At 41.5% G+C, this 21,079-nt stretch overlaps 1 protein-coding gene across 5 annotated transcripts; it reads right to left on the bottom strand.

The window, feature by feature from the left end:
- Nucleotides 1–370: 370 nt before the first annotated feature.
- On the bottom strand, nt 371–20,823 carry nup93 (nucleoporin 93). Of its 5 annotated transcripts, none has more exons than XM_041222033.1 (22): nt 20,654–20,823; nt 18,957–19,152; nt 18,638–18,755; nt 11,118–11,180; nt 8,708–8,836; nt 8,188–8,262; nt 7,376–7,468; nt 7,133–7,272; nt 6,566–6,698; nt 5,888–6,045; nt 5,233–5,398; nt 4,850–4,943; nt 4,129–4,320; nt 3,022–3,148; nt 2,851–2,923; nt 2,402–2,446; nt 2,176–2,292; nt 1,788–1,906; nt 1,445–1,562; nt 1,190–1,273; nt 732–860; nt 371–570 (listed from the first exon to the last, which is right to left on the bottom strand). In XM_041222033.1, exons 2-22 carry the CDS (start codon nt 19,133–19,135, stop codon nt 460–462), a joined length of 2,463 nt encoding a protein of 820 aa, XP_041077967.1. In that variant the 5' UTR covers nt 19,136–19,152; nt 20,654–20,823; the 3' UTR covers nt 371–459. The 5 variants fall into 5 exon arrangements, with proteins under 5 accessions (XP_041077967.1, XP_041077968.1, XP_041077969.1 ...); XM_041222034.1 differs by having other exon boundaries at nt 20,729–20,823; XM_041222035.1 differs by lacking the exon at nt 4,129–4,320.
- Nucleotides 20,824–21,079: the final 256 nt, after the last annotated feature.

Here is a 21,079-nt window from a genome sequence, read left to right as displayed (position 1 = left end):
TCCATCAAATAGCCCCCAGACTGATCTAGACAGGTGGTCAAGGATTGATACGTTGGCAGTGGCATTGGACTGCCTGACCAGGCAAACTGGGTTCAGTACCAGACCGGTTCAGGCGCTGTCTGGACACCTAATCCAAGAGTCCAGCAGTCTTGGGGGGGGCTAATCCATCAGTTTAGTTCAATTCATGTATGTATTAATATCACGGTGATGTTAGGACACAAGACTACAACTTCTTCCACCAAAGAAAATGAAACTGCTTTGAAAGACAGCACAACATAAAACAATCACATTTAAAAATGAAAAAAAAATCTATTAAAATTGACAAATACAAAAAAATTAAATAAATAATAAATCGTGAAACGAAAACATAAACACTAAATGGATTTTTATTTCAACAGTATAAAATACATGAAACTTGATCGAAGGGACTTATTTGTGAGCTCAGGGCTGAAGCCCAGGCTAGTTCATGAGCACCTCCATCTGCACCAGTCGAGCGTTGGTGTCTCCCGCCATGCGGTACGGAATCATACCCGCGAATGTGATCAGAGCACGGGCTTGGGTTCGAAGTTGCTGGCAAAGACAAACAAACAGATACAAAAACAACAAATTAAAATTTGAATAATTCTGTTTTGCAGACACTGATATAGATGCAATACCCCCGCCCCCACCCCCCCAGGGGAGGTTCCAACCCGAGAATGTCCTGAAATACATAAAAAAGGTAACATGCTTACAGAGTCCCGGTCCTCCAGCGCTCTTTGGGGCCTTGCGGGGGATGCTGGGGTCGTGCCCTTTAACCTCTTGTACTGAGTGAACAGAATATTCATGGTGGCCAGGAGCACTTCGGATAAGTTATGTCTGACCTGTAAGAACAGACAACAGTGTTCAGTGTCCTCGATGCCTTTTTATAAGAAACCGCAATGGCAGCGTTTGAACTGGGAGGCGTGCTTCATGTAAAGCTTCCCCTTCCTTTGCACTGATCCTGACAGGCAGAGGCATCGTGCACAATCCTATCTACCAGTGCAAAGCCTGGACGTGGGCAATTAAACTGCTCAGGCTTAAAAACAAGGGCAGCTTTCATTCTGCAGACATCCTGCTCTGCTAAAATGCATGTTCTTCCGATTGCCTTTGCACTGTGACAGTGGTAGTGCGGCTTTACAATATCAGCAATGGAATTAATAAAGGGTCTTACTTCATCACTGAAGTTTATGAAGGCAGCGACCCTCTCCTCCACACTGTCTTGGCTGAGTGGAACCAATTTGAGACGCTCCATTACCTGAAAAAACACAAACTTTTTTTTTTTAGCCGTTTATGTAAGGATACTGTTAATTACTTGCTTTGGAATTCTTTCAAAATTTTTCCCTTAAAATCATAGATATGAGCTCATTATTAATTGGTCGTCAATAAAAAAAGCACCATCATATAAACATACTCCTGTCATACTTACATCATACGCGCGGTCAACATGAGCAGCGTGATACTCGTCAAAAAAGGTTATAAGGTCCAGCAGAAGATAGAAAGTGCTGTCAACTGACTTTTCTGCAGAAATGCCCTGAGATCTATACCTGCAAAGCAACACATACACACGCTTTTATAGCAGGGACTGAAGCAACAGCCCTCTGCTCCACTTCGGTGTTACAGAAACTAAACGAAACCCCAGAAGCACCCTATTGACAGCAGTCACACAAAGCCAGCAGCAAACACACCGTCTTGCAGTCAAGAGACGAACTGCTTTGGTGGAAAAGCCCTCCAGTTTATGCAGACGTGGTGGACAGGAAATCAATACTCACCGCTCTGCAATGGCGAGGGCCATGTTCTTCAACCTCTCTCTGTTAGACTGAGGGGCACTGGCCTGTGAGACCACAGGACTGAGCAGCTTGTTCATCAGCCCCATTACCTTGTCTGGATTCTAAATGCAGGGTGGAAAAAAGCACCCCATTATAGCTTGGCCTTTTAGGATTGCTTTTCTTTTTATTTGGCTAATTTTTTAAACTATTTGCAATCTGATATTACATTTGCTTATAAACTGTTCATACTAAAATAAACACTATTATGAATTACAAGGTGTTTGTGTGCGTTTGCATTTGAATTTATTGTATTACATACCCCCCTTCTTAACTAGGTCTCCCTTGAAAAAAGAAATTTTAATCTCAATAAATTAAAAAAAGCTTCCTTTACCTTTGCAAGTTCATATAGTTTAACAGCTTCTTCAAATAATCCTTTGTGCTCTGCCTCCGTTGCAACTTTGCCAATGATGGCCCTCGTGTCTCCAGCAAACTTATCAATTACTCCTGGCTAGCAAGATTTAAGGAGAGGGGAGAAGGTTGCAAAAATGGCATTAAAATGCAGTAAAATAAATAAAAAAAATCTGTGCTTTAAATAAAGATATCTGTCTGCACTTCACCTTTCTGCTGCCATCTTTTTCAAGTCTCCCAAGGAGCATGTCAAACTGTAAAAAAAGATACAAAAGAAATCCATCCAACAATGTTACATTATTTAAACTTCAGTGGTTAAGAGACGCCCCTTTCTGCAGGTCACTGAGCAATACGACAAGTCGCTTCCTTTCTTCCTTCCCAGCAACTGCTTTCAGTTTATGTCATTTTAAACAGCGTTTCATGCAACTGCACAGGCTTCAGGGAATGTCGTTTGCTGAGGACAGGAAGCTAGCGAACACTTCATTGGTTCGTGAACATTAACAATTAGTTTGAACTGGACAAATGCCTGGATGTCTTACTGTTTGGTCTTGTTTTACAGGCCTTTTTACATTTTAAAAGTGTTATTGTGAAGAGCTTTGAGGTATATAAAAATGACTAGACTGACATGATTGTAAATCATACAGAAGAGAGCCCATACCTCTCTGCTTTCAATGACAAGCTCACTAACACATCGCATGAACATGTTTTCTCCTTGGCTGTCTTTCTCGTTTCTGGAAGAAGCAGACGGGAAAGATTAGAGGAAATTAAACTCCCAACACCTTTAATATTCTAAATAGATCTTAAAAAGAAAAATAAAAAAATCATTCACCTGAGAAAATAAAAGTACTGAAGCGCTTCTCTCGGGTCGGTCGACTCAAACTTTCTTGTGTACAGCATCAACAGACGGATGAAATTCAATCTTCTTATCATTGGGGGATCCCCATGCTCCTGGCTCACTGGAGAAGTAAACCCCGGATGGAAATAAGACTCCCATTGCAAAGCAGTTTGATCCATTCCTGGTTTTACTACGAGTTTAATAAGAGACACGCCAGAGTTTGTTTGCTACACACTGTGGCTCATCAAGCTTGTATAAAACCTGGAATGGATGAAACTGTCGTGCAACAGGAGTCTTCTTTCCATCCCTGCAAACACAGCCTGCCCCTGGCACCATTAATTACACTAAGAGAAGGAGGCTGGCTTTCATTTTAAAACACAGTGAAACCTGAATTAACTGAGTCACCAAAGGGACTGAGCATTTCAGCCTGCTTAAGACAGGTGACATTTACCTGACTAAATAAAATAATTAATAAATAAACTGTCTGCCTGATAAGTGCATTTGACCACATGGTTCAAGTAACCATTAGTACAGGTTTCAGTGTACTCATCAGCTAAGCTGTGCTCCAAAACACTTCACTGCAACCTCAAGACATTTCTGGGAGATATAATTGCAGGCTTAAGCGTGAAAGCCTAGCTTTAAAAAAACTGTTAGGAAAGGGCTGGATTAATCCACTTGCCCTAGTTGTGGTATTTTTTTGTTTTTTTAAATAGTATTTATTTAAAAAATGTATTAAGATTTATTACAAACTCATTAACCTTTAAGTACTTCCTGCATACCAGACTGTAACCACCAATTTGTCACCCTCCAACTCTGCCCTCTAGTGGATGTAAGAAATACCATGGCTATTCCGTGCAGCAATTCTTATTTATGGCTGCAGGGGAGCAGGCGAATGGTTGCACTCTCGCTGTATTTGGAGTTGACATGATTCAGAGAGCTCTGCTGAGGCTAGAGGAGAGCTTTTAACTGCTGAGTTTGCACTTTGATGAGAAGCTCGAGCTGGAGCTGCTAACCGTAGCCTTTCATTAAAACCAAATAACTCTTGTTATAAATGCATGCAGCGACACAGGCAGGGGCAGGTTAGATATCGCCCGTACTCACAGAGCCGTGCGCTGTGACCAGACGACATCAGGAGGAGTCTGAGCTCGTAGAGCACCAGGGCCACGTGCACGGCGTGGCTGCGCAGCCGCTCAATACGGAACAGGAAGGCGACGGCCGCCTCAAACTGAGCCGTCAGGAACAGCACCTGGAAATACAGGTAGGGCTGCTGACCGGCAGCGAAGTGCGACTCTCCTGAACACAGACATTAAAAAAAAAAAAGGAGGCAGTGTTAAACACCAGCAGATACACCAAACAGCAGGGCTGCTCTACAGTAGCGCACGACATGCACAGAAGGAGCGTCAGGGCCTGAAGATTTTCTCCTAGCTGTAATTTTTTGGGAGCCGACAGGATCATTCTCACCTCAGCATCAGCACCAGCTGTTGCCGGAAACACCATTCTTAGTTATTTTTTTGCAGAGCTAATCAACTCTCTTATCAGATTCTAAGTGAAACAGAAGTATAAAGCTTAGCTTGTATCTTTTGTTATATATAAATATGCAATTATTTGGTTCCAGAAGGTTTGGAGTCTGCATCCCAAAGATTGTGGAGCATTTCAGATAAAACAAGTGTACTGTCCACTGACCAGCACGGAAACACTGAGGCAAAAGACATGCATTCAGTTCACCATGCTTAGCTTTAGTCTTTAAAATAAATCATTACGAGCACTGAGAACACTGGTAAAGAACCAGCGCATTGTATCCTCTCTCAATGTGAGCTCTTACCGTAATCTTCAAGCAGCTGTTTCTGGAGCTGTGGCAGGGTCAGCCTGTCCTGTGGAGAGTTGGTGGAGTCTTCCTCGAAGCAAACCTGGTTCAGCTGAACACAGGAAACACCAGCGTTAATCAAGACAGCTCTGAGCCTCAAAGGAACAATCAAACTGCACGTGATCCATTGGGAAGCCACTTGCATACAATATGAATGAAGTTTAGAGGCTGGTAGAGACTGGTAACTTACCCTTCTATTGCGTTTGTTGATTCACATGTATCCCCTCAGTATTATCTGTTATGAGGGAGACTGCTGCCTCGTGATGGCAATGTTTTGCATGCGTTTGTCCAGACTTACTGAATACAACATTATAAATATAACCTTGAAAAGCTCGTCTCACCTTGAGCCAAAGGTAATCCTCGGTCTTGTCCGCCACCTCGCCGTGGTTGTCGGTGATGTCGCACTTCCCGATCAGGCAGTACACGGCTCTCTTATAGGGGTCTGTGTTGTTTCTCAGGGCTCGTCTGTAATGCAGTCGAAGCTTGTTTTCTGCTGTGGGAGCCAATCTGGGGGGAAGGACAAAAAAAGGAATTCTGTAAACCTCCTTTCATGTGAGTGACATAAATCATGTAACATGCATTATCTAGGTATGGAGATGCACCTCCCAGCAGGGAATACAACAGGCATGGACATTTAGTATTCCTGGTATATTCCCGCTAGTTAAGGGTTAAACATGCATTCATCTGTCACTGAATGTCCAGGGTTATGTCCACTCAAAGATTCCCTTTTAAAACTTACACGCCATATAGTCACAGACCAGATAAAAATCTTTACCTACATCAAAGAAATCCAGAAACCGCTCATTTAAACCCCTCCCCCAGACAGTCTGTCAGTGCTGTTCACGTACTCTCTCTCCCCAGACTCACTGTCTGTCAGTGCTGTTCACGTACTCTCTCTCCCCAGACTCACTGTCTGTCAGTGCTGTTCACGTACTCTCTCTCCCCATACTCACTGTCTGTCGGTGCTGTTCATGTACTCTCTCTCCCTGGACTCACCGTCTGTCAGTGCTGCTCATGTACTCCTGAAACCAGTTCTTGAACTCTCCCAGCTGGTGCTGCGCTCGGTTCACCACCTGCATGGCTGCCACCAGGTCCCCGCAGCGCATGCAATAGTAGATCAGAGCCCACACGGGATGCCCTTCCACCTCCCCGTCCTGCCAGGGGACATCGGGTCAGACAGCACACTTTAGGGACAGATTCTTATTTCAAGGTCTAAAATAGTTCTCTCAAGATATTTCAATATTCAAACATAACAGGTATTGAAGCAGAAAAAAAGAAAAACAGCGTTCATTCAGAAACGATCATTTGCTCTAGTTTTTTTAAACTTGCGTAAACTGCTTCTTAACTAAACTTAGACACCAGGGTCTAGTTTCACAAAGCACTGCTAGCACTTAGCATGCTGCTAGCTAGCAAGCCATCTTATTTTTACCTGTTTAAAAAAAGCAATATTTTAAAGTTAGAACGATCAACTTTAGTGGAAATCCACTCAGAAATCTATATGATTAACGGATACATGTGTTACTTTCTAAAACAACAACAACAACAAAATAAATGTTATGGAAGTGATTGGATTTAGCAGACTGCTACCTAAAACTGGCCCCTTTGATCAGTGTGCACAGATTTACAGACATCCGCTGCACCTTGAAATGGATTAAATAAACTGCACAGAAATACCTGGAGCCCTGGAAGGGGGCCAGGCAGCTTTATATTAAGAAAACTGCGAACAAGCTGATAGGTCCCGGGCACTCCTCCCAGCTGAGCTTGGTGCAGGTTACCGAAGACTGTCACCATGGTGTAGTTTTTATAACTGCAATGACAAAGAACACAGAACAAACTCGCAAAATACACCAGAGACCAACAAGGGACTGCAATCCCCTAAAAATAAATCGCCCGACTTGCAGACAAATTACCGTAATTACTAGTATTATAATAATGATTAAGGTGCTTGACATGTATTCAAAACTGACCAAGATGAAAAGCAATTTCTAATTGGCAACAATACTTAACTTGCAGTAAAATTATAGCAGTGTATATTACACACACACTTTCCCCTTAGCTATGGTACTAGGAATAATTTAAGATTTTAGTAATAGTTTAATTAGACCCATCCATGCACCTATTCTGTAGGCAACTTATAATAATAAAAATACTAAAAAAAACAGGCTCACAGGAAGACCTGGAATGGCTTAAACGGCTAGGCAGACCTACGCCAGAGACTGGATCATTGTAAATGATTCTGACCTTTGCTCAAGAAACTGCAGGGCCCGACTCACAAACGCCATCTGCATCTCCACGCTGGTGCGGCTGTTCAGCGTGTCCCGAGCAGGAACCAGCAGAACATCCGTCATCTGCTTCACCATGGCCCACATCTCAGAGACATTCTGCAGCTCAGACAGAACAGAAACACTGTGAGCTGCTTCTACAAAGGACCTTGCCTGTCGGGGCTTCACGGGTGTAGAACGTGTGAGCTGTTGGTTTTGTTACCTTGTCATCCAGACGTTCTGCTACAGAAGCACACAGGTCCCCCAGGCTGGGCTGCAGGTGTCCGTTTACTATTTTCTCGTTGAACACATAAATCTGCAAAGCACACAAATAGATGAATAGTGCCAACTGCAGTGCTGTTAACGATATGCAACGTTCTATAACGCAGCGAGCATTCTGGAATCTTCATGAATTGCACAGCAGTCAGGTTCGTTTTCATCAATAAAATAAAGTCGGATATCTTTGACCAAGAACCAGCCTGTCCCACGGGACATAAGGATCCTGTTACAACCGGTAATGGCTCTTGAATGCTAGCTAATGTGGAGATCAATAATAGGTAAAAAAAAATAAATAAAAATGGAAAGGGTCCCTGATGAACTCTGAGGAACAGTATGCAGCGTTCTCGAGCTGGTATTTTCTTGGGGATTTTGTGCACACCAGCTTCTGGTTTTTAATATTCAAACATATTCTTACACTGCATTATGAAACCGTGAAAGTTAACATTATTCATATAGAAGCCTTTCAGACCTTTTTAATGTTCTGTATTTACCTCAAAACACAGAGTGACTAATTTTTTTTTGTGACATCAGACTCCTCCCACCACTTTCCCCACCTCCCACCTGCTGCATATTAAAAATCCAAAACGTGTCATAATAAATGCTGATCTACAGCGTTCTACAATGAGGGAATCAAAAGACAACGTGTAGGTAGAATTCCACAACTCCACAGAATTGAGCTGAAAGCAATATGGTGATGTGGTAGATCGAAAATTAATTAAAAATCCATGTCCATAAATTGGAGAAAGGATTGCTTACCTGCCGTCCGTAAGCCACTTCCACGCTATCCAGAGCACTGCGTCCTGAAGGACCCGTGTCGCTGAGGAAACTAGGCTGCACACACACAAAAATATATTAAAATCAGGAATATACTTCAAATCTTTACATATTACTATTTCTGCACTCATACATTTGTTGCAGTACCCGAGCGAGGTGGAATTCACAGTACAGGAAAAGCACCAACAGCTTAACCCTTTCATGAATGGCAACCTCGTATGGGGATGGATTAAATAAAAAAATCTTCCAGTCTTTATATGGGGGACATACTGAAGCAGCAAAAGCAGGATAGACTCATATGAGGACGTCACTGTTCCTCCATATAAAGCAATGGAAAAAATTATGTTTTATGTTTTAGCCATTTTCAACATTCCATGCACGAAAGGGTTAATAAAGTCACCTGCATATTCTACCTTGAATTCACAGCACAGAAAAAAAAGCCCCAACAGCTTAAAAAAACTAAAGGGGTGGGGCACAACAACCACGACGGGCTGGCTGTTACCTCGGCTTCCTGGGTGAAGTCCAGTGCGTCCTCTCCTGAAGCCAGCAGCGTGTGCAGTATCCTCTGCTTCACCTGCTCCCACTCCACCAGCATCGACTCCCTGTGGTACTCCTCCGCAGTGACGAAGGTCTGCAAGACACGCAGGGGATCAGGGACCCCAGGGGACGGCTTTAAAACTACAAATAAGAGCTTCACGTCTCTAAAACGGCATGCTGTTAAGCTGGCCTTCCTGAAACATTTGTAGCATGTATTTATCAGTGAATAACCCTTCCAGTCCTAGTAGGACCACCACGCCCCGCCTTATCATAACACCGTTTACAGTTCTTACGGTACTGACAGAAAAGTTCAGATTATCAAACTACGTAAGAAATATATTTGTCCTGTTCTCATGTATACTCAAAGGAGTTCACTTATGGGTTATATAACTGGTAATAAAGCATTGTTCAGCTTGACAAAATTCAGGATGGTGGAAATTGTACCTTTTATTTTTCCTTAACCTTTCCCTGTTGGGAGGCGAGCATAGCAACACAAGACCCAGGCTGGTCTCTCCGTGTGACCATGCTTCCAGAGATATACAGTTGTACAGGCTTGCTCTGGATTTTTAGGAAGGGAATGTGCTGTATGTTACATACTGGAAGTATGAGCACACACTTCCGAATCCGGGCAGCTCCTACTGGAATTGTAATTATTTGCACTCAAACAATGTATTTTGTCCAAAAATTGAATTTTCTTCCCGCAGCAAAGAGGTTAAATCATAGCAACCATACACTCATGTCACAATACGACACGTCGCTATACCACATGCATCACGATACATGGGAAGGTGCTGATGGGGTACTTTTATGATGCATAACAAGGTCAAATTATTTCATAACGGACTGCTTTGTTGAAAGACAAAAATGAAATGACAGGGAGTGTATGTATTTATACCACCTATAAAAACATACTTTTCTTCATTCAAGAAGAGGTTTATGGAGATCCTCTTCAAAGAAAGCATTAATAGAAATCAGACCAGCCCAAGCACATTTTCTGGTTGCGCGTTAGGCGTCTTCATTAAGTGTGCTTTAAAAATAGAGACAACTGGAGTTTTCTAATGAGGTCCAGTCTTCAGGGTTTACAGTCTGAAGGTACAAGAAATAGGTTCTTCAACCAGCACTTTGCTGTGCAGAACACTTTCGAATCTTCAATACGCCAAGGGACACTTTATAATTACAAAACCACTCATTAGCTTAGCATGAACTTTCCAAAACCGTTATCAGCACAAGACAATGAGTTTCTATACAGAGATATAAATCAGTTAGAAATCTTCAGGAAAAAAAAATTTCAACATGGCCCAAAAATATATTAAGACACAGAAAACAGCTGTGTTTTATTCAGCTCACAGTAGAAAAAACAGAAAGGCTTAAAACTGCTGTGCACCAAACAAAAATTAAAAGAACTGTACCACCTTTTCAGTATTTCCTGTGAATTATCTTATCATACAGTATTAACTCAAATGCATTTATTTATCCAGGACAGAACTCGTGCACTATACATCTTGGGGTCCTGGCAAGAGAAGGCGGCAAGGAGTAACATAAAATGAATGGCAAAACAAGACAGATCATTCAAAAACTGTTAAAACAATCAGAAAAAGCAGGATTAAAATTAAGCAGAACAAAATAAAACAATTCCAAGTAGGCAGTGGTTAAACAAAAGGGTTTGTAACCAGGAGGTCCCCGGTTCAAATCTCAGCTCGCTCACTGTGTGACCCTGAACAAGTCACTGAACCTCCTTGTGCTCCGTCTATCGGGCGAGACGTTGTTGTCAGTGACTCTGCAGCTGATGCATAGTTCACACACCCTACTCTCTATATGGTCGCCCTTGGATAAGGCGTCTGCTAAATAAACAAATACAAAAATAATGATAATTTACATGATACTGGTCAGTGTCAGTATTCACAGGATTTGTAACCCAGGTCAGATTTTAAATAAATACTTGAGTGCTTTAAAAAGGTTGTTTTTATATTCGAAGGCAAGGAGTCCCACAGGTAAGATGCTAGATATACAAAGGCACAATGGCCTATATTAGATCTACACTGACGGATTTTAAAAGTAGGCATTTGATCTTAAAGTAGAGTTACATGTCTAACAGAGATGGAAGGTAAAATGGAGCATTTCCAGTGTACACCTACCAAACACAATAAAATGAGAGAACCTTTTATTCTCCAGTCTGGGCCACCCTATAGTTTCATGGAGAGTACCATGGGGCTGATTGCAACCTGCGTTCACTATAAATCTTGCTGTTTTCTTATCTTATTCTAGATAGGCTCTTTAAGGGATGCTCTCATGGATCGTGAATCAGCACAGTGTTAATAGAGCTCTAAGATCCTGTAGCTGCCACAGACAGGGCTTGTGTTGAAGAAGCCACTTACCCTCCTCCTGGACTCCTCGATGGCTGACAGCAGTGCATTGTCACGCTCATTCTTCAGAAAGCCCTATAAAAAGACAAGGACAACACTTTAGGTAAATATCTATTAAATCAGACATTATTAAACCCAGAGACGGAGACTCGCAAGTTTATTGCTTAATACAGCGTCAGTGCCCACAAACCGTCCATTAAGCCCTTGAGCTGCCGTCAACAGAGGCTGCAGTGCTCCGCGCCCAAGAGCTTGGCATTCAGAACGCTTTACTTTATCGTCTTATTTTACTTTATTTTTTTTATTACAAAAGTAGATTTTCTAACCTTCTCCAGGGCAGAGGCTTTCAACAAGTCTTCGATTCACAGTAGCAAGAACACCCTCTGTGAAGAAGAACCCTTGCATAGCAGTCTGATCCCTTCCATGTTTTACCATCAGTTCTAGTTCTGGAGAGCCGCAGGGTCTTATGGTTTTCGTTCCACCTCAGTTCTGAATTTCTTAATTGAACCAATAATTTTTTTAACTGGTCAACTTCACAGTCACCGTGGTCTATTACCTGGTCAGCTGCAAATCAGATCTTGAAATTAACAAATACAATCCCAGCCTGGGTTCTCAAAGCAACAGTGACTTGCATTCTGTTGCATCTCCGTCACGGTCCTTTCCTCCAAATGCAGCTTCAAGACTTTTGTGCCGATTGGTTGAGAGCATCTGTTATCTACCAGGGTGCACTATCTGCAACCAACAAACTGCGTCACTTCTACTGTGAAGCCATTAAACACAACTAGGATGGTCTTGAGCCTAAAATCTAGATTCACGGCTCTCTATTTAGCTTCCATATACAGGATACTTTTTGTCTTAAAGCACTTCAACATATGGCACTTACACCCATAACCTCAAAAAAAACGCTCAATCAAAATAGGTAGGTAAAACTTATAAGAAACCAAGTCAAGTAGGCCAACGTTTTGCCTATGCGCCTTCACTGGTGTGCATGGATACTGGCACTCGTCTTACACATGCGGTACACTGCGTCCAATCGACAATCAGAGCCACACCTCATCTTTGTCTGAAAGAAGTAACAAAATCAAGAGTGGCCACTTTTCTTTTTTCCTATATTGTTATTCAATATTTGACATTCTGCATTAAAACATGGCCAAACAAACCTGCCAATCTTTCAGCAAATAAATTCAAACTGGGCTGGAAAACTAGCAAGTGCTATCGATACCCAATGCCGTGTTGCTGGATCAAACTGCAGCGAGAGGGAGGGAGGGAGGGAGGGAGGCTTATATACCTCCCCGAGCAGCACTTCCTTATTAGGAGGGTGTGACAGACTCCAATCCCTCCCCACTGAATATCAACACCTCCCAATCAGTCGGGGAAAACTGGGGTCAACACGATATGACAAAGATAACTGAAGGCATTAATGTGTCGCTCGCAATACAATTTTAAATGGCTTTAAAAGTCTGTCAAAATTTATATATATAAGAATTTTTTTTCTTTATTGATGCATCCTTCTATTCCAGAACCCGCCATTTAATCCCGCTGTACTCCAGCTACACAAAAGAAAGTGTTCTGCAGTCTTGATTCTTAACATTGGTTTTAAAAGTGCTCCATTAAAAATGTAAACGATTGTTGTATAAACGAATTCTCTTATTTCCCATTATTAAGCTTTAACACAGAACCATTTAGTAAAATACTGTGTGTACACACACACTAACATAAAATATATATAATACACACACACACAAACTGAATTAACAATTACCCTAATTGTTAGAAATTAGGTAATAAAACAATTTATCTACGGTCATTAGATGCTTTTTAATGAAGGCCTATTGTTGAAATCTTTGAAGCCTTGATCAATATTTCTAAACCATTTGCATCCTAAATACACCTGTTCCCCACACTGATCATAACGAACACTGTACATTAGTATTGCTATTAATGAACAATAGATCCAGGACTGTATATAGGATTGTGTGCTCTTGCGAGAATATTCGAGGAGAGAGACCAACTCCACAACCAGGCTTCCTCCTCCTTTACACAATAGATTTTTTTTTCTGGCATTAACGTTATCTTCCGATTCACCCATTCTGTCCACTTAAAAGAACCGAGATGCATGTGTAAAGAACATAGTAATACACAGCTGTACATACCTATTATAGACTGGATTTCCAACCTCACACAGTTTCAATTTTTTGTTAAACAATTAACCATCAAAGACAATGCATAAAAACCCTTTGTGACAATGGACTGGGTGCTTTGAAAAATATTTAGCACAGTTTATTTACTGCATGAAACAGCATTTTAGTAAAAATATGTACTACACATTTTTACTGTGAAATTAAAGTATTAGAAAAAAAAAGCTATTGGATGAATAAGAGAATAATCACGCAGCTGGCTTTCAACTTAAAATTCCTAATTTAATATTGCATAAAAATCTTACTAGTATCCTGACTGCTGCTAATATTACGACTGACCAATTCTAATATTTAATACATTAAAAAAAAAAATGCTACAAAACCCCACCCTTTCTTCAGGGCTACTCTAGTCTTCATACAGCAATGAGCAATTTCTCATTCCAGCAACAGTCCAGTAGTAAATAAAGAAATGGTAAGCTTTCATACTATGCTACAATAAAATAAAATACAAATAAACTTACAATCGCTTCCCAGTTTCAGGCTCTGCCTCAGCCCATATTGAAGTTGCTCCCAGGTTCTGCAACACTGCACTACAAAGCTTGGCTATATCTCGCAGTCCAACAATTATAAGAGCAATAACTAGATGACGATGAACCAGCAAACTTATCTTTAAAGGCAAGCAATGCTGTGCTTCAGAGCCTGGATCCTGCACTTGCCTCTTGCTGTAGCTCTGAGAGATGCGAGCGTTGCACTGTCAGGTCAGTGGTGTGCAAGCAGGACTTGATGTGTAACACTTAAAGGTTTACAGAGGCATATTTTATTGTTACTGGATCATACCATGTTAACTTGCAGACCTAGGGGGAGAGTGGGGGAGGAGAGATAATTCCCCCCCCTCCCCCTTCCACCTCCTCCTTCTCCCAGCACCTCCTTTTTTCTTTCTTGCGCAAGCAATTATGATAATGGAAATTTGACATCCTGTCTTGAAATGAGGCTAATAATCCTTTTAGTTATCATGTTTTGTTAATGAGGCCAGCGCTGGTGCTGCATAGCGATATATACTGTACCACCAGCAAACAGAAGTAGTAAAGCTATTTCCTTAACCTAGAGCAGCAGCTTTTGCTCGCATGTGTCATGTTGGTCAGAGCAAAGATGGATTTCCCTTTGCGCCAGGGCTGTTATGTTTGGAAGCAGCAAGCCTGGTCTGAAGCCTCCATTTTAAAGCAGCGCTGTGATTATCTTTACTCGGAAGGAAGAAACAATAACCATTTAGCAAGCTGGTAAACAGAAGGCACTAAGAACTCTAACAATGATCTGGTGTCGTATGGAATGCTTTGTGCTGAAAAAGCTAACTTGAGGATAGATAAAGATATAGATGTAGATATATAGCAGAATTTTTTTTTCTTCACACAATAACTTCAGAAGTTCTGTGTTCCTCAGTACTGTGCAATGCACCGTTGTGATGCTCAGTGGTACCACACTGTTAACCACACCCATTCATTCTGCGAGATGTTCAGCTGTATCTATGTTAGAAGGAAACAGTTTGGGTATTTTTATTATTATTATTATTATTTTTTTAATGTTAAGATGCTTCCATTTTGCCCAGGCGGCAGCAGAAACACCACATTAAACAAAATGTTTGATCTGAAACATGTACAAAATTTAAAAAGTCATGTTATGACACGCTGTAAAACGAGACAGCAGCAAAATAAATGTCAAAAAAACACCAGCATTTAGACCCACCGCTCTTGAGATCATTAACCGCAGAATTAATAGCGTTATCATCATAATAATTTCACAATAAATTCACTAATAAAAGTGCAATCCTTAGTGCAGGCTGTGTGCTCAATACACTAAGAAAACACGCCATGCACAGCGTTATTTTAAAGTTCCCTTTGTGAAACAATTAATAATTTATATCCAACTACTGGTACATGATGCCTTCTATGTCAGTCCTGCTATTCAAAATTCCAACAATGAGAAACAATGGGCTCTTTACCATTTCAATCAGGGCACCAGCTAAAAAGAGCCTTGTACAGAACTATTGTATTTAAAAACCTTTGCACAGAATTATTGTATTAAAAACCTTTGCACATAATTATTGTATTAAAAAGCCTTGCACATAATTATTGTATTAAAAACCTTTGCACAAAATCATTGTATTAAAAACCTTTGCACAGTATTATTGTATTAAAAAGCCAAGAAGAATGCAGCCATCCAGATCCAGACTTCAGAGACACCGTCTGTTTCATGCAAACGCCCCCCTGATGGGTTAACGATAATTACACAGTACTGACACACAGGGATGCACTTATCCTATCTTATTACTCTTATAATTCGCCTGTAACCTGCCAAATACACGGTGCATTTCCTGTAACCCCCACCCCCCCACTTACTGTTAACCCATCAGCAGTGTGATGCAGGTCGAGCCCATTTTCACTGAGGGATGCACTAAGCAGCAGAAGCTGCAATAATAAGAGATCTGCGCAGTGACTGGTGATCAGCTGAGAGGTAGGAGCAGCAGCCTACTTCAGCAACAGGGCCCGGTGTCCTTGCTGGCACAGTGTCTGACACAGTTGGATAAATGATTCTCAAGATAGAAAAAAAAAAAAAGAAATACAAAAAGTCTGTAAAGCCAGACAGACCAGCGTCTCCAAAATATCCACACAGTCTCAACAATAAAAGAATCTCTGAACTGTTTAATCACAATTGGACACGTGGTTCTCTAGATATGTAATAATATGTAACACAAGCACATCAAGATGTCTCAACTGCACCCGTTTCATTCAGATTTGCATCCGCAGAGGAGATAAACCAAACAAGCAAACCCCTGTCCTTCCACTAGGTGTCACTATACAGCTGTAGACTGTAGTACCAATGAAATGGTGCAGTACAGTGACACTCAAAGCTTACCCACATGACCGTGTGTTGCACCCCTGATGAAATACTGCATTACTGATGTAAAAGAGCAACTAAAGTCACTGCAACCTACTGTACTACCCTGTGCTCTTAATCTACTGCTGTGATAGTCCATAGATCTGTGTTTGAATGCAATTTTGAAGAAGTCAGTTAAACGTCCAGAGAGAAAAATGATCTTTTACGTTACGAGTAAAACGCAGAATTGCTACTTTTCCACGTGGGTAAAAAATACAGCCTTGGTCTCTGCATACATGAAGATAGATGTTGACATTTTTTTTAATCCTACTGAGGGTCTAACTTTGGTCGGCCGAGCAACAAGTCCAGCTCCACACCCCTGAATGACTAAGCTAAAATGCCATCCGTTCTGGATCAGCAGGGAGGGCCTGTGGATCGAGAACAGTCTGCGTTATTGTATTAACTTACCAATGACAAAAACCATCTGCAAATTTTCTAAAAACAGCCCTGGATTCCCTCCCACCCACTCCCTGCTCCTCGCTTCAGCCTTTGCTGCCTGCGCGGCAGTTAAATGATATTGCAAACAGCCTCCACATGCTGCAAGGAGGTTAGAAGAATGTATTGCTGCAGCTGCAGGAGTTTCTGTTCTTACATGAACTGAGGCAGGCTCTGCAGCAAAATCAGCAGCTTGTGAATCCAAGTTGGCAGCTCTGCTTTAAGCTACCATTAACTCTTTAGCACAAGCTCAGCAGACCGGCCCCGCCCACCCTTACACACACCAAGAAATAAGACAATACTACTATTCCCGTCTTTTTCTTTGTCTTCAGTAGATTGTCAGTTCTTATTGAATGGGGAATTCAAAAGTAGGACATTTGCAGAATCTGTAAAAGGGCTGGAGACAAAGCATAGCTTGCAAACCAAGACTTAATTAACCAAGTGCAGTACCAGATATCATATATAACGAATGCCATGTAAATCTCCTACTGCATAGCAGTTTCACCCGTTCCAGGTTTTACTACAAGCTTGATCAGTGGATTAACTACAGTGAATAGGTTTATAAGCTCAGCTGTGTCTTATTAAAGTCATAGCAAACTGCTACAAAACAGGTCTTATTTCCATCCTTGCGTGGAAGGGCTTGCCATAAGGGGCCTTCACCAATTCACTGTTACTGAAGCTACAATCTACTGAAGACAGGTACAGAAGAATCCCAAAGATTACTACACTCCTGTAAAAAGGGTGGGCTTACAACGACATTTCTTTTGATTTAGAGTTTCTGCTGTGAAAAAAGAAGAGAGCAAGAAAATACCCATCAGCCTAATTAGTGAATTTTTTCTGTCAAAGTGTTTAGTTTTCTTATGGATTGCACTGCATTGTGTTGTTGTGGGTCATTCCAGACCTAGTAGACCAGAGGGTTTACTTGACTCAAAGACTTCAGGTAATTATTACTGGAAAGCACTGGAAACAAGCTGTCCAATACTTCACTGCTTCTGAATCATCAATCACCAATGGAAGAAACTCCCTGGAGTTTGATCCTAATTGAACAAGAATGAGCCTAGATGTCATGCCACGTAGATCGAATAGTGGATACAGACTAGAATCCTGCAGCTCATCGTCTGGAGCTTCTGGCAGCCAGGTTTCACTCCTCTGCAGCAAATGCTTTTGTATCCTCATCACATGGGCAGTCAAGTGATCGTATAGCCAAGACCAGAAACAAGAGCTTCATTTACAACGCGGCCACAAAAAAGCATAGCTCTGCACAGCACCAAGCATCTTGCTGCGATTCATTTATTATCCCCGGAACAATCAGTAAAGTCTGCTGCTTGGAAACACAAGAGGAGGACGACCAAAACACAGAGCTGCAACAAAACAACAGAATCTAAAAATAAATAAATAAATAAATAAATAATCACATTCTCTCCAATTCATTGATTCATGGAGAGTAACATTCTGTTAAGAGCTGCGCTCAGCTTTTCAAAAAAAAAAAAAAAAAAAAAAAAAAAAAGAAAAGAAAAAGAAAAAAATCACCACGCCCAATAAAAAGTGTTACCGTTCTGCTTCTTGTTGATTTGTTAAACTGATCTGCAGCATGGCACACTGCCTCAATCCAGATTCCAGCCAGGCTTCTCCATAACAAGTTTAAGCATAGCACAGCTCCCCTGGGTGTCTGTCTGCAACCCTCTCTATCCGGATAACACATTGAAAAAACCAAAGAACTGAACGTCTCGGCAATCCACTTTGAATGCACTTCCCCCCTTGCTCTGCAGTCTGAATATTGTACATTATAAATACATTCTCCTGATAAAACCTTAGTTATTGTAAGACCTTGATTAATAGCTCAGTATCAACTGCAAACAAAAAACAACATACCGGTATTATATTAGCAAACATTCAATTTAGGGTTACATCTGAACTGCACTATATTTGTCTTGAACCTTCACTGAAGTGAAAGCAGCAAAGTGGTAAATAAAATACCTGTATATCCTTCACTGTGTGGAATACCTGTATATCCTTCACTGTGTGGAATACCTGTATATCTGTGTCCTTCACTGGCTCGAGGGGTTCAAATGTTGTAGCTGCACTCAGACTTTCCAGTCGCTGAGAGATGTGAGAAATATCCAGTCCTCTGGAGCCAAGCAGAATGGAGCTGTGCAAGAGAGATGGGATAATTCAGGGGAGAGAGAAACTGCACAGAGCCACACACTCCGAGCTTCAGAGACATGCATGCTCCCAACACAGACCTTACAGATGCCATCCCTCAGGGTTCACCATTAAATTCTAGGGGAAAGTGTCCCTCCCTCCCAACCCTGGTTACAGTGCATTGCATGGAGCGGCAGATTCCACTTACGCCTTGACATCGGCAGTTTCCTGCGAGGTGCGGGTCAGGGTTCTGGCCCTCAGCCTCTCCCCCGCCTGCTGGATCTCCTGGAGGTTTCGTTCCACGTGGGGCAGCTCCGAGATCGCCTCCGTCTCCGCAGCCAGCTGCTCAGCCTGCTGGAGCAGCTCCCCGAATCCTTCAGCATCCATCCCTGACCCTACGGAAACTGAAGAGACAGGTTCTGATTCAACCAGCAGTTTTACGTCTTGCTGGATTCAGTGCACCAATTTATGAGCAGTTGTGCATTTGTGGTTAACGTCGATGATAAATGACATGTGATGGGAAGAGGGTTTCACAGAGGGTAGGTGTTGTGTGCATGAAAAAGATGAGCTGCAGGAGTCGGAGGCAAATATTCAAATATTCCAACACTACTGTATTCGATGGCAAAAAATGATCATGTTTGCTTTCATCTATACAACACAATTTAGGCGACTTTTTTTTTTTTACTGTAACAGTACGAATTATACTTCTGCTTTCCAACTAATCTTAAATTAAACAACATTCACTTAACATTTTTTTTTTTAAATATCCAAACATTAAAACATGTTTGTCCCTGTTTGTCCCCGTGTGCATAATATATATATATATATATATATATATATATATATATATATATATATATATATATATATATATGTGTGTGTGTGTGTGTGTGTGTGTGTTTTAAATGTGTTTATACAAGATCAGGGTTGGGGATCAATTCCAATTCCATTTCCTTATTAAAATCAGTTCTGTTTTAAATCAGATTCCAGCAGTAAGCTGTTAAAATGAGCTTCTTACAGTGAGAACAGACGACTTAAACTGAAGTCACTGTCAGGCAATTAAACTGGCTTCAAGTGAAAGCAGTTGAAAAATCACAATTATTATGTCTTTAAAAAACATCAAATCCAATTTAAATTCCTTACATTAACAAACGAGATGCAGCATCTCGTTTACAGACATTGCCTCTTTATTTTGAGTGAAATCTTTATTTTAAAAAGCAGTTTGCATGCATCAAAACAGGACACCTGCAAACAAGCATGCTACCGCCTTGGTTCATGAGATTAACATAATGAATGCAGCTTTAAAACATTCTCCTCAGACTGACAGCTTGAACCTGGTCACTCAGCAGGGATGGAAAGACTGTTGCATAGCAGTTTCATCTGTTCCAGGTTTTTATACCTGCTTGGTTAGCCACAGCGTACAGGTAACAAGCTCAGGTGTGTCTTACTATTAAACTCATAGCAAAACCAGGAATGGATCAAAGTGCTATGAAATGGGAGTCTTATTTCCACCCCCGATTTAGAAACACAACAAAACCAGATTCTTAACACATTAGTACACCGTGGCACATCACTACTCTTTTCAAATTTAACGCACAATAACTGCAGCAATAATACAAAGCTTAACGTCACAAGCACCTCGAAATACAGCAAAAGACAACACCGTCTTCCTCGATGTACGAGGTAAAACATGGAGCCATCCTAATCGAGTAACCAGCGCGTTGGTAACAAAGCTGTACATCAAAGCAGTATTTTTTGTGTGTGTTAATATTGGTACTAATATTAATTATTACCAGCACAGCTCCTCAGAGAGAGAGAGACGCATCAGCCACCGCTCCGGGCCAGTGAGTCTGTCCCGAGTCAGCAATGTAACGTGTGATATTTCAATGAGTGGGGACTACGTACCTGGACACGGGCTAATGCTCTTTTGTTCTGCGTTAAAACAAATATTTAGACAATTAGTTTTTTTAATTTGTTTACTTCAATTAGTAATGTTATCATCGCCCTCTTCACCGACGCATATTAGTGCCCGCTCTTCCGCTGCACCACGCTCATTGCACCGCTCTGCTCCCATGGACCACTGCGCCTTCAGCACAACTTTATTGACATTGCCCGGTTCACAGCGTCATGGTTTGTCACGGCAGATTGGTGGGTGAGAGGGTGGAGTGAAACTGGCGCCATTTGGGCTCCGATACGAAGTCTGTGTGGTGTGGGGGAAATGTAGAGCATGCAGAGCCAGCACGGTGAACCCAGTTTGTGCAATGTTAATGAAACGCAGGCGCACTAGCTTTAGCTTTCCTGCAACAACACTGTGATATTCATGAACACAGA

The sequence above is a fragment of the Polyodon spathula genome, chromosome 21 (assembly GCF_017654505.1).
Source record: "Polyodon spathula isolate WHYD16114869_AA chromosome 21, ASM1765450v1, whole genome shotgun sequence".
NCBI classification, from domain to species: domain Eukaryota; kingdom Metazoa; phylum Chordata; class Actinopteri; order Acipenseriformes; family Polyodontidae; genus Polyodon; species Polyodon spathula.
This window is presented reverse-complemented; position numbering and strand designations above follow the sequence as displayed.